This window comes from Podarcis erhardii (genome assembly GCF_964252035.2).
Source record: "Podarcis erhardii genome assembly, chromosome: 8".
NCBI classification, from domain to species: Eukaryota; Metazoa; Chordata; class Lepidosauria; order Squamata; family Lacertidae; genus Podarcis; species Podarcis erhardii.
The window spans coordinates 49,879,957-49,896,834 of record NC_138499.1 but is presented as its reverse complement, the minus strand read 5'-3'; the positions used below and the strand labels follow the sequence as shown (position 1 = coordinate 49,896,834).

General features: G+C 39.1%; 1 protein-coding gene and 1 long non-coding RNA gene across 3 annotated transcripts in view; one reads left to right on the top strand and one right to left on the bottom strand.

Moving 5' to 3' along the window:
- Positions 1-16,878, top strand: part of LOC309348554 — a 507,755-nt gene that overhangs the window by 11,918 nt on the left and 478,959 nt on the right. The gene's annotated exons all lie outside the window — the stretch shown is intronic.
- The window catches only part of RAB12 (RAB12, member RAS oncogene family), a 17,013-nt gene continuing 11,889 nt past the window's right edge, over positions 11,755-16,878 (bottom strand). The window contains exons 3-6 of the mRNA XM_081873876.1: positions 16,263-16,401; positions 15,239-15,328; positions 14,647-14,751; positions 11,755-13,984 (exon numbers count right to left, since the gene is read on the bottom strand). Coding sequence (XP_081730002.1) covers positions 13,871-13,984; positions 14,647-14,751; positions 15,239-15,328; positions 16,263-16,401 — 448 coding nt within the window. The 3' untranslated portion in view covers positions 11,755-13,870. The remainder of the gene's footprint in view (positions 13,985-14,646; positions 14,752-15,238; positions 15,329-16,262; positions 16,402-16,878) is intronic.

Below are 16,878 nucleotides of genomic sequence, written 5' to 3'. Positions count from 1 at the left end.
GCTAGTAACCTTGCATTTGACTGTTTGATGCAATGCGGTGATTGCTGTGGTCTCCATGTGGGGTGAAAGTTTCACATGTGGCACAGCCCTGTACCTGTAAATAAGGATATGATACAACACTGGTTACCCATGTAACACCATAGCTGTTGATATGGCCTTGGTATGCTTAGCTAACCCAATATGTCACAATTACGCAGCACTGTGGATCAGCAATGTCACAACTGCAGTAGCCATCATCGCCAGATGTGGCATACTGTTGATGTGTAAAGGTGCTGTAAAACACAGACTTGAGTGGAAGGGTTGGTAGTTGTGATGAGACAGGACTGGAGACAATTTAGCAAGTTATAGAGAGAGACCATTATATCAGCACATACTTAGAAGCTAGTTTTCACGTTAAGATTATAACTGTTATGTAGTATTAGTAGGATAAACTTTGGCCACTTGCCAAGAACAGCAAGCGGCCATTGTCACATCAGCACTTGTCACTGTGTGGGTTGTTGTAGTTTTGTATCTCTTTAGCATTAAACTAGGATTGCTATTGTTACATTGCAGTACATTAAAAAGATGGCGCTTTTGTGTTTTTGCATGTTAAAAAGTTTAATACATGCATTAAAAGGTGCTTTTATAAATGAGCTCTTAAAAGAAAGACATAAAGATGCTTATTGCTTAACAGAAGACAGAAGCTGTGATGTTTCTGGCAGCTGAGGATTCACAAGAAGGTGCCAAGATATGCACAGTGAACATGCCGTGTGGTGAGGTGTATATTATGGGTTGACATAATTCCAGCCTTTAATTCCACATCTAGCACTTCCGTAGGATGTTTTCAAAGCTGAAGCAATTTTCTGTCTGAGGCAAAGGTCTAGTTGGTGGCCCCTTCCAATTCCACAAACAAAAGCCAGCTGGACTGGCAGCTGACTCAGACCTTAATACTGGTGACAGGACAGACATCTGAGGGCAGCAAGCTATCTTAAGGGCACAGAAGGCAAGCTGTGCATGGCACACACCTTGTCACCATTCTCCACTCCCAGCACCTGGCACCTGAAGCATCTGTGCCACTTTGCCTAATGGTAGGGTCAGCCTGAAGGTGAGAGGATTTTAATTGTGCTTCGTTCCATTCTGCTTTTAGAAACTGCCTTTTGTTTCTTCATGTGTAATCTCCTTTGACATTTGTGTAGTTCAAAGGGCAGCCCCCCATCACAAACTACATAGTAAATTTGCTTTCTAAAAAGTTCAACTTCACGGCTCCTTTTTACCTCAGGCACCACCTGTGCCATCAACAAACTGTAGTTCTCATCTCTTCAATATTTGTATAATGGCGACCAGCTTAGCTGGTTTCATTGCTCTTGTCAGTGAAGCTTCGGGGTGGAAGCAGCGGCTCCTGTAGTACCTTTTTCTAATGATATGGTTATTAATGTGGCCGAATCTCCTTTAATTTAGCAGTTTGTATTTCCAGGTGATCTGTAGCATTTCTTCAGCAACTGAAATGTATTCTTCAGTAGCTAAGATTCATTTGTGAGGTAAACATATGTCTGGAATGCCACAGGAGAGGAAAAACCTTGAGGAGATTCCAGATTCTTCTCTCCCTCCTGACCTCATTGCAGTGGGTAGAAAATAAACCAGAGGCTGGCATTTTGTTGCAGACAAACCAGTGTTCATAACTGGTTTCCCCCAAACAAACTACAAGCATTAAGTCAAGAACAAAAGTATCCCTATTCATTTATTGTAGATGTTTAGGAAAATGTTTAGGAGCAGAACCTTTAGGAGCTTCTATAAAATGTGTTTCTTCTACTCTTCCGGTAAAAACTAAATACATGCAGTCTTAAACTAGTCTCTCAGGAGCATTAAATGAGTCTCTCAGGCAGTGGATGACTGGATTGAAACCCATAAGAAATTGTAGTTACTAGATGGTGGTAAACTTTAAATGAACATATAATTATGGGAAAGTGAATAACAGCCACTGATCAACTGATAACACCTACCTATTTATTCAAACTTATTTCAAGGTTAAGCTGGAAATTTTTCTCCAGCTTACACATGCAAATTATGAGGTAGGTGGGATGTTATTCCCAATGATGTGAAAAAAGAAAAAAAACATGAAAGGGTGTTAGCCGCTTCTCTCTTTAATTATTCATTTTTAGCACAGTTACTAATTGGTAGCAACACCTTTCCTTGCCACCTGCCACTTGCTCACAGAAAACATTTCTTCCTGGTTTTGCTGAGATGTGAAGTGTATCCCACTTCAGGTCTTCCTTGAGAGAACAATATTTCTCAGATATATATTTTTAAAATTACTATTATGAAATTTAACACAATTTACAGACGTGTGCAGACACCACAACTATAGCTGTAATATACAAGCCCTGCAAGAAAATCTTCTAAAAAATAATCAGAAATGTATATGGTCTTTTCTCACACACAGCTTCTGTGAACCTTGGCTCCTTTAGAATTGGCCATAAGTGACTCACTCCAGCATAGCAGCCCTAAGGGAACAAATTTGGACTCCTTTGTTTGGCCCCTGAAAATAATTTATTGCAGTGTGTTTGCTTGCTATGTGTTGATACTGTATCTTTAATTGAGGTAGCCTAACTTCTGTTCAGTTCAGTTTTGGAGCAGCCAGAACTCAAGAGTCTTGTATAAATGTGACTAATAATCCTTTTGGGGAGATAAACTTACCTGACTGTTCCTTGTTTTGTTCACGGAACAACATTGCTCTTTGCATATCATGGTAATGGCTCAGTTAAATAATAATAATCAGTGCTTTTTTCTAAAAAGAATGTTTAGGGGTACTCTCATTTTGACTCAAGAAAATCACCATTTCATAGTTCAAATTGGGAAAAATAAATACAATAGATGGACAAAAGTAAAAAGATTCACAAAATGTTTAGGGGTATGCGTACCCCTGTGTACCCCCAGAAAAAAAGCACTGATAATAATAATTTTATTATTTGTACCCCACCCATCTGAATGGTTTGCCCCAGCCACTCTGGGCGGCTTCCAGCATATACAAAAAACATAATAAAACATTAAACATTTCCCTACACAGTCTTTTAAATTAAGATTGTTCACATGTTGTATTCAAATTATAATGTGTCTTGTGTGTTGTTGTTTTTTAAAAAATCACACACACACACACACACACACACACACACACACATACAGTCAAATCCATTATTCCATATGATGCAAATGGATTTATTTAAAACTCATAAAGAAAACACCATCTAATGTGTTTGAGAAACAAACTTTGAAAGTTATTTGGAGACATGATGTTCAGCTGTGTTTGTGTAAAACTTGTAGCACTATTATATACTGATGATAACATAATATGTTGATATATAAAATTATGTCAAAGCATTGCTTAGTGGAAACACGCAAGTTAGGAAAGTTTTTTTAAAAAACAAATCAACAGATTTCTCAGGCATCCCCCCCTTCCTTATTTAATGAAACCATTGTGGTTAACTACAGCTGTGTCTCCCAGCTCTGCTCTTAATATGGGCATGCAGTAATAAATAGGGAAGGGGAGTGGAGGAGCACATCAAATATTTACTTACATATGCTATGCAGCATGCTAGGCATAGACAGTTGGTGACACAGAAATGCACAGTCTCAAATCACTTGCCACATTAGGCCCCAGCTGTCAGACCTGGGACACACAGTTAAAGGCATAAGATAGTGGTCAGGTTCTCAGCCTGGACCTGAACGGTGACAATATGAAATAATTGTTGGAAGGACGCCCCCACCCCTGCCCTGATGTCTGGTTAAATCTAGTAAGAACTGGGCAGCAGGGAGAATGTTATCTTGAGAAATGATGCAAATATCAAAAAATATTACTGAGCATTTACAAATTTGCATTTGGTACTTGCAGAAAATGTATATGATAGAGGGGCTCAAATTGTGCCTAAAACAGCAAACATGAAACAGCTAAAGGAATAACCATCTAAATGTGCCTCTGCTGGCTGAAATTTTTGGTATTCGTTTTCCACCTTCTGCTTGTGAGCAGTGATTTTGTGAGAGACCATTCAAAAGTGAACATTAAGCTTGAGTTTCTCCTTTCAGAAACCCCCCTCCTCCTCTTCGTCTTTAAACAGCTTTAGATTCTATAATGTGGAGCTTCCCTTACTTTCCTGTATAGCACACAATAGACAACGTGTCCTACATAATCAGTTCCACCAGATAATTCAGTGCTCTGTCTTTGTGAGTCACACTGCATGAAGAAACTAGAGCTGTTGACTGGAACTTATGCCTTTCTGTTACACAAGAGCTGAGTGAGGCTCTTCTCACTCACAAAGAGCTAAATTCATGCTAGCAGGGAACTAATACATGTATATCCATGCAACATGCTTGTAGGACTACATTTGTAAGTGCATCCTGCTGTAGAATGTGACATGCAATGACTGAAGGTGTAGTATGTAATGATTGCTTATTTTGTCACAAATCTGTTTAAATTGCTACATTTTCAAAACAGAGATGTTTTTATTTTAATATTTTGCCAAATATAGTACAGAGGATGTGCAGAGCAATGCTATTATGAGTGGTCAAGCACATAGGAAATCCTGCAGAGTTGCTGACAATACTGAGCTAAAGGGACCAAACAATAGCAAGAAGAGGCTGGTGTCTCTCTGTTTCATTATTCTACATAACAAATGTGAAGTTCTACATAGTCAATTTGCCACAAAGCTTATCAGAGCCCAGACCCTTATCAGAGACCCTCTTGGCTGTGAGTCCTGGAAAACCTGCTCCCAGCCTTGCAGGACATTTCCCACCTGGTTGGGGAGACTGGGAGACTGACTCCAGCTACAAAAACTGAGGCTGCTGAACAGATTATTGGGCTAGGATATTTTCTAGGGGTTTTTGTTGAGAGTAGAGGTTGTTGTTGGTTTATTATATTAAATTTGGACCTTATTATTTATGTGGAAATTGTTCAATTTAGTTGTGTACTTTTTGACATTTTGTTTAGTATTTATGAGTACATTTGTTATGCTTGTAGTCGTGTAATTTTTTATTTGTTGAAAGCCACATTGAGCATGGTTTTAACTTTGGAAAGGTGGCATACAAATAAAATGATGGTTGGATAATGGACTGAGAACCTATTTTCATTGAGAGGGTTCAGATCTGGAATATAAGAAAAAAAAATCCTTGACCACGTATAGAGTGCCTTAACCAGATATCAAACATCTGGGATTAAATGGAATGAATTCTAAAATATACGATGTAAAGTGTTGGCTCTTCTGGCTCTGGAAGAGCAGGAACAGTAAGACGGGTTTGGAGAACAGAGCTTAGTGTGTCGTGCGACCTGCTCTTTGTCCTTTGAACTAGCCTGCTGCCGTCGGGTGTGATGGACGACACATTCCTCTCACCAGTGTTAAAGTAAGATTTGACTGTCTCTCTGGTTGACTTCTGTATATGGCAAGGGAGCAGTTGCTGTCTTGTCCTTCACCACAAGCCGCAAACTATTATGGGCCTGCCCTGAGAATGTAACTTCAAAGCAAATGTGAAACCCATCATCTCTCGCTTTAAAAAGTTTGCACTGTTTAATAGATGTGAGGACAGAAAGGATGTACAAGCAGCAGCCAAGAAACAGGAAGCCTAAGAAAGGAAGGTGGCATGAAGCAAGGGCCCAAGAAAGAAGGATTTTTAAAAATGGAGTAGTTACAAAAGATAAAGAGACAGCAAAAGCAAGAGGTTCTGGTGTATCCACCAGCTTTCAAAAGCAATCAGTGCTCATTGTGTGATGCGGTGACACCCACTGCCTTTAAAGAGGCTGTGGTGTGCATGTTCCTTCAAAAGTCTACCCTTGACCCAAACACCAATAGTCCTTTTGGGTGGAAGGTGGTGGAGAGGATTGTGGTGGACCAACTTCATGTTCTGGGTGACACAGTCTGCATCAACTTCAATCTGTGTTCAAGACTGAATTTGCTTTGGTTACACTTATGGATAGCCTTTATCAAGAGTAATATGACCCTGTTACTCTTACTTGATCTCTCAACAGCCTTTGATACTATTGACTGTGGTATTCTCCTGGATTGACTGTATGGGATGAGTATTGGAAGCACTGTGTTGCAGTGGTTCAATTCCTACCTGTGCAGTCAAGCCCAGGGAGTAGCATTGGGGGAGTGTTCTTTGGCTGTCAATTGTGCCAAAGGGTGCCATTTTATCCTCAATGTAATTGAACAGTCATTATAAGTTTTAGAGAATACTGTACTGCCATCGCTACATTGATGCCACACAGCTCTATTTGTCCATAACATCTGAATCAGGATGCTGTGCAAGTCCTGGACTCAGGGCCAACCCAAGACATTTTGGCACCTGAGGCAGAACCCAAAAAATGGTGCCCTCCCCTCATTGCCAAAGGAAAAAAAGGGAGGGTAAAGATTGACATCAGGAACAAGGAGAGGGGGAATAAAGATTGGCATTGGGGTCTGCTGCCCTGTGGGTCCTGCTGGCTGAAGTGGTCATTTCACCTTGCCTCATGGACCAGTACCCGAATGCAGTGGTGGACTAGATGAGGCCTTATAAATAGCATTTGAATCCTGAGAAGACAGAGGCTCTGTGGGTAGAGTGTTCCTTGGTTTGGAAGATAAGACTGGTGCCTGTTTTGGATGTTGTACTCCCTCTGAAGGAAGCAAGTATTGTAGCTGTACCTGGATCAGAATAACCTAGCCACTGTAATCCATGCATTGGTAACCTTGAGACTGGATTACTGCAGTTCAGGGTCTGCAGCAGCTAGACTGCTGATTGGGGCAGATGACTGACAGTATGTAATACCTCTGTTAAAACATCTTCACTGGCTGCCCATATGCTTCCAGAATAGGTTCAAGGTTCTCTTATTAATATACAAGGCCCAGAGAAAATTGGGCCCTGGACACCATAACTGCCTGAGTCCTTATATCCCAGCTCAATCACTGACATCATGCAGAGGACACATTAGTTGTACCTTTGTTGCAGAGGTCTGAGTGGCTTCAGCTAAAATATTCTTCCAGCAGAGATCCTACAAGCATTTTATCTATTTTTATCTATTGAAGACTGTTTTATGCTGAGAGGCCTATGTAGCTATTTAAACTTCCTTGATTAGACAGTCCTTTTAATTATTATTTTACATTCTTTCTATGATGTTTCATATTTTAATCTATAAATTCACAGAAGAGTTGGAAGGGACCTCAAGGGTCATCTAGTGCAACTCCCTGCAATGCAGAAATATTTTGCCCAACATAGGGCTCAAACCAGAACCCTGAGATTAAGAGTCTTATGCTCTATCCCGTTATATTATATTAAATATATTATATTATATTAATTATATTATATTATATTAATTATATTATATTATATTATATTATATTATATTATATCATATCATATCATATCATATCATATCATATCATATCATATCATATCATATCATATCATATTATATCATATCCCAGGTGCTGTTGTACACTGCCTTGATATTTTATGAGAGTTGGTATATACCATATTTTTCGCCCTATAGGACGCACCGGCCCATAGGACGCAGCTAGTTTTCAGGGGGGGAAATCAAGGAAAAAAATATGATTTCCCGCCCGCAGCTCTGGGAGCAGCGGACAGGCTGCATGCAGCCTGTGCACTACTCCAAGACCTTCTTCCTGCTTTTGCGGGAGGTGGCATAATTCCCCCACTTCCCGCAAAAGCCCACAGGAGCCGCGCGCGACTCCTGCGGGCTTTTCGACCAGGAGGGAGAAGGGACTGAAACGGCCAGACAGTCCCTTCTCCCTCCTTGGGGAAAAGCCCCCAAGAGCGGCACGCTCTTTAAAGGCTGCGCGGCTCTTGCTGGCTTTTCTGCGAGGTGGGGGAATTCCACCTGGACTCCGCTAGTCCGTCCCTTCTCCCTCCTTGGGGAAAAGCCTGCTTTCCCCACCGCCAGCCTCCAAGCCGGGTTGGAGAGTAGCAGGAAGGCTTCGCGCACCTTCCCACTGCCCCCCATCCTCTGGGGCTGGCCATGGGGGAAGCGCTGCTTTCCCCCACCGCCAGCCTCAAAGAGCAGACTCTCCTGGCTTCAGCAGAAGCAACGCGAAGCCTCCGGAGCGCAGGCTTCAGAGGCTTCGCGTTGCTATCGCTGAAGCCAAGGAGCCTGCATTCGCCCCATAAGACACACACACATTTCCCCTTCATTTTTGGAGGGGGAAAAGTGCGTCTTATAGGGCGAAAAATATGGTATATTTATAAGTAAATAAATCAGGCTGCAACCCTAACCCTAACCCTAGGCACACTTACTTGGTAGTTAGCCTCATTGAACAGGGCTTACTTTTAAATAAGCATGCATAGAACTCAACTGCAAAGTGTTTTTTAAAGCAATTAATGCCCATTAAACCCTAACTGGTAACAACATGAACTAGTGAATTGTCTCCTCTCTTGAAGGTCACAAGTATATATTCCTATAGTTGCACACCAACAAACGTGGTAATAGGAATTCCCCCACTTTAGCTTGCTTGTTAAATTTGGTAATAATTGTTTTTACAAAGAATTGTTTAGTCTTGCAAAGCTGACACAAACTTAGGTAATTTCTCTGCTGCTTTACTAATTGATAATTTCCCTATTTATAAGGAACTCCTCTCACAGAACACAGGTTTCTTCCTTTTATTAGACTTTTCTTTCTTTCTTGTTCTGTGTCATGGATCAGAATGTCTTTATATTTCACCAAGAATAGTTTTTTTTTAGCTTAGGAAAGAATTTGCCACAACCTGCTAAACTGTGCATATGTACAAAGCCACAGCATTAATATTTTTATGACAACCATGAAGCTGAAGCAGAGGTCATGCTGCTCTTAGAGGATTTTCCTAATCAAATATGCTTGAAATGTTATCTACTTTTATCTTCCAAAAATAGCAGTCCATTTCAGAGGTGGTTGACCACGCTAAAATATAGCAAACCAGCTCAAATGGTGTGGGTTCATCATTAGAGTGAGCTTTCCAGTTAGTTATCGATCTCAATTTCTAAAGTGCTTCCTGTTCTGCTATTTCAGGACTTCTCTGAGGGTTTTTTCCTTTCTTTTACTTGAAGCTGGGCCTTTGCCAGTTCCTGTCTCTGGTTTATATTAGTAGGATGCTGCCACAGTAAGCACCAAATAGACAAGTCCCTCCCTCCCCCTTTTTAAAAAAATGAAGGACCATGTTGTAGTAGTAGATTTTGCTGCTGCCAGGGGCACATTGGTAATCCTTCATCATATGGCGCCTTGTGCAAGGCCAAAATTTGGCATGCCCCCGAATGGATCTTCTCGATTATGGATCTTCTCAATTTTGCGCCCCCTCAGCTCAGTGCTCTGTGAGGGGGAACTAAATCCAGTGCTGCTGTAGCCATCATGTCTGCAATGTGGTGTCTTCTGGAGCTTCTTCCAGGCACGGAATGGTTGGCAAATATTGTCCTCTACTGATAATGGCTTTTCACCAAGAACACATTAATCAAGTACTCCAGTGTCTGCACCACATCTTTCAGTGCCTTTGAGGCACAATCCACAACACCAATTTCAACCTATAACACCCTAAACAGTTTTGAGTCCTACATATCTTCAAGTTCACCCTTATGTTAGGTTCTATCACAACCTCTTAAGGCCAATCAACTCCCTGTATGTAAATAACTTCTCTTCCCCCATGCCCTTGTAGAAATTTGCTTTTTGGAAACTCCATCAATGACGAAGCCTGAACATATTTGAAAATCATTGCACCTATGGAGGCATAGCTTAGGGGAGGCATGCCTGGTCTGTTCCAGGCAGGCTCCAAGGACAGGTTTCCTGACATAGTGAGCAACCGTCCCAGTATCCTGCTATACTTTGCTTACTTACCTCCCATTCCAGTGACATTCCATCTTCAAAGAGGCACAGCTTTCACCATGGGTGACGGAAGACAGGCAAGCTGAAGACAACACTTCACTTTGACCTTGGCTTCATGCACTTAACTTTGCTATTTTGCCCTGGTTTAGGATTTTAAAAAGGTATTCTATATTGTTATTGTTTTCTTACTGAAGATACTATATATTGCGTATTTCCACAAAGTTTAATGTGTTTGTGTGCCTGTGTTCTGAACCAACATCTCTCCGTTGTGGAGAAGCCAAAATGTGTTTAAGAAAGCTTGTATTTCACTTCTGATGAATATATATTTATATGAAGTACACCAGTGACACCTAATGGCACTTGCCTGTTACTGCACATTATATCCAAGGCTTTTCCTAAAACCGTATCATGATATATAGCAACTGAATCTAATACCCTACTACCAACTTTTCAGCACTTTTACGTATTTCACGATTACAGCTTTCATTTAAGAAATATCAGGTTTCAAAGTGACAAAAAACCCAGCAGAGAATAGCCATTTTTTTGTCAGATGTTCAGACACCGTGGGTTTTTTTGCAAGTGACTCACATCTGACTACCCGCTATGCTGAACTTAGCCATGTAGATGTATAATAAGTCTCTTTTGTTTCCTGGAACTGCAGAAACAATGTTTGCATACATCCATTGCATACAGGCCACGATACATGGTTAATTTTTAGCATCCTCAAAAAGTGTTGGAAATGAAATAGCAAGCCTAGTATACAAATTAAGCTACTTCCATGTGTGTTCAGTATTGTGAGAAGCAGCCAAAACTAAGCTGTAGCAGCATTGGGAGATCTTACACAAACTTTGAAGCATTTCACAGCAATGTATTTTGTGAAAAGATAGGTAATAATTAGAAAAGAAATTGAAGTGCTGGAACTATTTATATGCTTGTTATTGATAATAACTGTCCCACATGACCAGGTACTAGCAATCACACAAATCTCTTGAAATGGCAGGCCCCACCTCCTTTCTGTAGATGGCACACCTAAATTCCCTCAGACATAACATTAGGTAATAATTATGTGTGCCCTACCAAACCCAGTGGCCAATTCCTTCCACACTGAAGTTCTCCTGCCCAATTAGGTTATTCCAAGGTACAATTAACACCTAGTTAAGGAAGGGAAAGCACTCAGCTACCACAAATGAAATTTGCTAGACAAGGAACACTTAAGATTGGGCTGTTTTTACAAAAACTGCATACAAACAATTGTATTAAGTAGGATGCAACTTGTATAAAAAAAGTTCTATTTGGAGTTGTATAGCCCACTACTTAGTAAGTATCTTGTGTTCCTAGTATTTCTGGAATGTTCAACAGATGCATTTTGGTATACAGTAATCTAGTGTAACACTATGTCTAATTCTGGGCTAGAATGACTGTGAAAGAAAGCATTTCTCTTCATACTGGAATCACTATGGTTGGTTTTTGAAGATTTTGTTTCAGCTATTGTAAATATAGGTCCTATAAGTTGCAATCTTATATGTACTTGTCTAGGGAAAAATCCAGTCAAACTCAGTTAGGCTTATTCCTAAGCAGACATGCATTATTAGTGTTATTATGAGGATTGTGCTGTCACTTGGGAGGTGGTATCCTTTTCCTCTTTAGGACAGGAAATTAACATAAACTGGAGAAAATGACAATATTCATTGAGTATCTAAAGCTACAGGGAAATTTCTATGTATAAACAAAGGGCTGTGTGATCAGGCTTGCACATAAGTCACTTTTTATAATGACTATTGTCAGAAGACACAAATAGACATAAGTAGGAGAAAATGTAACTTCAGTGGAAATCAGGTCATCCCCTCAAGTTCTTTCAAAGTCATTTCAAGTAACCTAAAACCAATAATAAAAGATCAACAAACTCCTTGCTTGGATGTACAAGTTCCTGATAAGATATAAGCATTTATCTACACTTGTTTTCTTACATTTTTATTCAAGAACTGAAAGCAAAAAACAGACTTTTAAATACAGGAAAATCACCTAAATATTTGTCAAGTTTAAGCTTACTGTCCCATAGGTTCCTTTCCACTGTTATTGCCCACAGCATTATTACAAGCCCTACCAGTGCTACAAAAATGGCAAACTTCGCCTAGCCAGTACTCAATGATATTTTGTGTGAGAAGAATGACATTTCTATAGGCACGTTGTGGTAGCAGAAATAAGTATACATTTCAATTGTGCATCTTTTATTAGTTGAAACTAAAATGATCCAAAGAGGTATACCAAGATCAGTAGAAATATCATATATTTAACTGCAACCAATTATTTAACATTCTTAGTTCCTCTCTGAAACCTGAGGTCAAAATGCCAGGAAAGCCAGTGGAACACACTGCTGGTCAGACTAATTGCTTAGTATATAGAACAGAGGCTCAGGCACTGAAAAATAAAGAGGAGGCAATCTGGAGTTTTAAAGCCAGTAACTCTTATTTTATGTTCCATGAGTTATCACTAGTTTTGCTACAGCCTGCTGAGACACTTTCAATAAGCAAGTCTTACTGGCAATGTAGGTTGCACGTTTGACTGGGGCTACAGTCCTAATCATTTACCGGAAGCAACTTTTGCTTCCTAATAAACATGCTTAGGATTAAGCTAGAAGTCAACACATCCAGTCCTGTTTTTATAAACTAGAAATTTCTCCTAAAATGGTCCTTTGGGGCCAACATTTGATTTTTGGCATTCTAATAAGAGATGCAGTTCCATTGTCATTCATAAATACAAAATTTTATTGGCACATCATTAGTTTAGAACGACAATGCTTTTCAATACCACAACAACATTTAGGACACATCAAGTTATTCCAATATGTAGCTACTGGTTTACCACAGCTAAACTATACAGTGCAGTTTTAATAAAAGATATACCAGAAAGATATGGTTCACAAACTGATTCAGACTAAAAAAAATCCTTTAGTACAGCATATTTGATGGGAATAAGCTGACCTATTAGAAAAGAGTATATTGTAACAAAGATGTCTCCCCAATTTGTTCAGACAAATACATATATATGAGACAGGAAATGTCTTGTCCTAAAAATGATTTAAAAAAAGAATGTGTCTAGGACAGCAGCAATGCCTTATATATATATCTATTTTAGGTTTCAAATATATCTCTGTTTTTTGTATCTTACAGAACCCGATTGCTAGCTAATTTATATTTGAGGAAACTAACTGTGCAAGTTGGCAATTCATTCTTTATAAACTGCACAGAATATAGTGCCTCCACGCACGCACACATACATACACACAAATGACCTAGCATTAAAAATAATAAATAATAAAGAATTGCCGGAAATGTCAATTGTGTGTTCGGGGCTCAATGCACTGAATCCTGCTGCTATACGATCTATTCATTTCAATGATGCTTGCATAGAACCACATATACTAGCCCCATTGAAATGAATGGTTTGTGTATAGCACCAATACTTGGCAAATTTCATTCTCTGGCTACAATCCTAGGCATACTTACCTGGGAGTGAGCCCTCTTAAACACAGTGGGTCTCACTTCTGAGCAATCATATACAGGATTGTGCTGTCAGTCATTTTAAAATGCTACAGTAAACACTTTTATTTTGAATTTGTAAGTGGGAAACAATGCTTCTTAAGAAAGCTTTAGAAAGTCAAAAATTTAAAAATTATCTTAGAAAAAGCTAGCAAAGCACCATATACTAGGAGAGGTTCTGTTTATATCAAGGACCATTACAACATTTATGTTCAGAATAAGTGAAGTATGGATTTAATTTCTTACATCCTAGGTTTGGGAGTGCTGCGTTTCCCAGCCAAATGTACAATATTTATAGCACTGGGAAAGGGGAGTGAAAAACCACTTGTGGGAAGGGCAATATTTAACCAGCTACAGCTGAATCCTAACCAGGCTTGCATATTTACAAATTAGTGTATAGCTCTGACTCTGAATCAAAGTGCAACAAGGAACTGCCACATGATTGTAAGTGCAGAGTCAGACAGGTGCTTCCTGCCCCCCTTCACCTTTCCCTCCTCCCACTTATCATTTGCACACTGGATGAAGCAGCCGGTCAGCAACAACGGACATGAGGTCTCGGAGGCGGCAGTTCTGGTGGGATTTCTGGCTCTGGTTGTAGGGACAGGATACTGTTGGACAATTCGTTTCTTATAATATCCAAAGGCATCTTAAAATGGGGAAAAAATCTTGTTGTAAGCAATGTCCTGCACAGAATGTTGCAGAGTCTAACACAGTCCAATGGTATAGCCTAGAAATATAAGCATTGCCACCTAATCTGAATTACGTGATCTAAATTCAGATCCTAGCATAATATTCATCGTTAATTACTTTAATAGGGCAAATAATACCCATAAAGCTCCATCATTCATTTTTAACACATATAGCTCTGCTAAATCAAGTATCAACTTTTCCTATTGACAAACTATCATTACTGATAGAACTTAAAAGCATCAAATTTTATCTGGATTGTGCCTGCTACATTTTGGTGAGCTTATTGGTCAGTAGCATGAAATTTTGTCCTTTGCTCCTGGCCTCACAGCAACGAAACAAAACAACCCATCATGCTAAATTCAAACTATACAACCTCATTCCCTCATTGAAGCAAGAAGAATTACTGGAGCTGTTACACTGATACCAATTCCCATTGAAAGTAGTATTAAGTACCATACGTATGAAAGCAATGCAAAGTATTCTGCTGAAAAACTGGTTGTAGCAAATAGCCCAAAAGGTGCACTCTAGAAAGTGAATTTATTCAAAGAAACATTAACACAGTACTTTAAACAGTCAACATTTTAAGTCCCATTAACTTGCAGTATGGAAGCATTTTACCTTTTTTAGAATGTCATCAACCAGTTTCAGAAATATTTCATCCACATTAAAATTATCCTTGGCACTAGCTTCACAAAACCGCATCCCAGTTATTTGCTGTGCAAACTGACGGGAAAAATTAAGAAATCATGACATTTTTAGTCTGGTTCAAGAAAATTTCATTTGATCAAAAGTATATTTAGCTCCATAATAATTTAAATGATCCAGTTTATTTACTAGTACATAAGGATGAAATTAAACAACAATGAACAAATGCAAAATAAGTTTGAGAATTAATTTAAATATTCTGACTTGGATCTTATGATAAATAGGAAGATAAGCCAGTTTAAAGATAAAGAAGTTAACAGAAGGCATTTTTCCCATGCTTTCCTCACTGCAATCCCCAAAAAGTCAGGAGAGGTGGTGGTGCTTCTGAACTTTTAAAGAAAGTGAATTAAGATTATAGTAAAAAGGTTCCAAGGCATGAAGTTACCCAACATTAAAATTAAGATCAAAATGAATGTAATGTTAAGGTTCTGCATCGTTCACACTTCCACAGAAGCAATTTTCTATTTTCATCAATGCGTGTTAATTTTGTTTCACCTTCACCTACTTTTTCTCCCTGTTGCCGACTGATCTCTCTGTCCACTTCACAGTCTAACTTATTTCCAACCAGTAGTAGCTCAGCATCTTCTGAGGCATACTGGGGGGGTGGGGGTGGAAAGAAGAAACACCAAAGCATAAAATGGCATGTTTCCACTAGCTTAGGCCTTTTGATTTTAAATTTCAAATTGGTTAATGAAGTTATTCAGTCAATACATTCATAACAGTTCTAGGCTGTTAAGCTACTTGTTAAGACAGTTTTGATCATTTCCCCCTTAGTTTAGGCTTCACTCTACCAGTACAATTTAGTAACTTCTTGGTTATTTGAGAACTGTTGGACTGTGCAACCTCCTGTAACAAACACTACATTACTGCTGAATAATGTTAGAAATGAATATAATCCTTACGTTGCACTGTGACCATAATGGTTTACATTGTTTCTACTACCTGAATACAGCAATTTCAACTCAAAAATTTGGCAGGATTCACCATAAGGTCTCAGAGTCAGTCACACCAATTTAAAATAAAACAAAACACATTTGACAACAATTTAGTCACAACAATAGGGTGGGTGCTAAAAATATAAACCTCAAGTGTCAAAGGCCAGGTCATAAAGGTGTATATAGTATCATATACGGCAAATGCACAGTTGAGGCAAACATTTTTGTTTCAATTCTCATATATTATTAGGCAGGAAACACAGCTGCTGATTTAGTGTTAACCCTTGTTCAAGAAGCCAGTCCCTCTCTCACACCCACTGCTACCATTTACAGCTTTGTGCTACCAGTTGGTGTTTAGGTCTAGAGCTCTAAAGCACAGAGAACCACAGAGGTGGCTTGATGAGCTACGTATGTGGTGATGGCAATAAATAAGAGACCACAAAGCACTGCAATTAACCAACACTCATGAGTTTAGAAAAGTGGCCATATAACTACTATAATGAATTCTCTGGAGTGTACTGCCACCATGCCATTTGACTTTATTACTGTAAGTTTCAAAACCACTACTGCTTATTTTGAGAGATTGAAGCTTACCTTGTCAATCATTTTCATCCATTTTGGCAAATCATCAAATGTCTCCTTCTTTGTGATATCATACACCAATATAATACCCTTGGCACTTCTGTAATAAGCTGAGGTAATGCTGTTGAATCTTTCCTGACCTGCTGTGTCCCTGAGGAGCAGTAGGAGCAAATATTGGTATAACAATTTTATAACTTCACAAACTGCAATTACAAATTCTGACATTGCAAATTTCTACTGCAAGGAAGTCCATATACTGAATCTGTATCTTACTCCACCAAACAAGTAAGAACCACCACCAGTTTTATGAGGTTTTTGTCAAAGAAAAGTAGATGAACTCACAAGAAAAATAGCTCTTGGTAGGATTAAAAAACCCTCAAGGAAACATGCAAAGAGTTATCAGCATTTCCACTTTTACCACATACAGTTTTAGCAAGTATATTCAACTGTAAGGGTGAAATAATTCATGCATGCAATGGCTCTGTTTACATGTCAAAGTAAACCATACTTAATGATTCCCCAAACAGAGGATCATGGCTTGCTTTGCTCAAACAAACTGTGATTGATAAGACAAGAACAAACCTTGGCTAAACATCATGGTTTGTCTGGAGTGCAACAAACCACTATC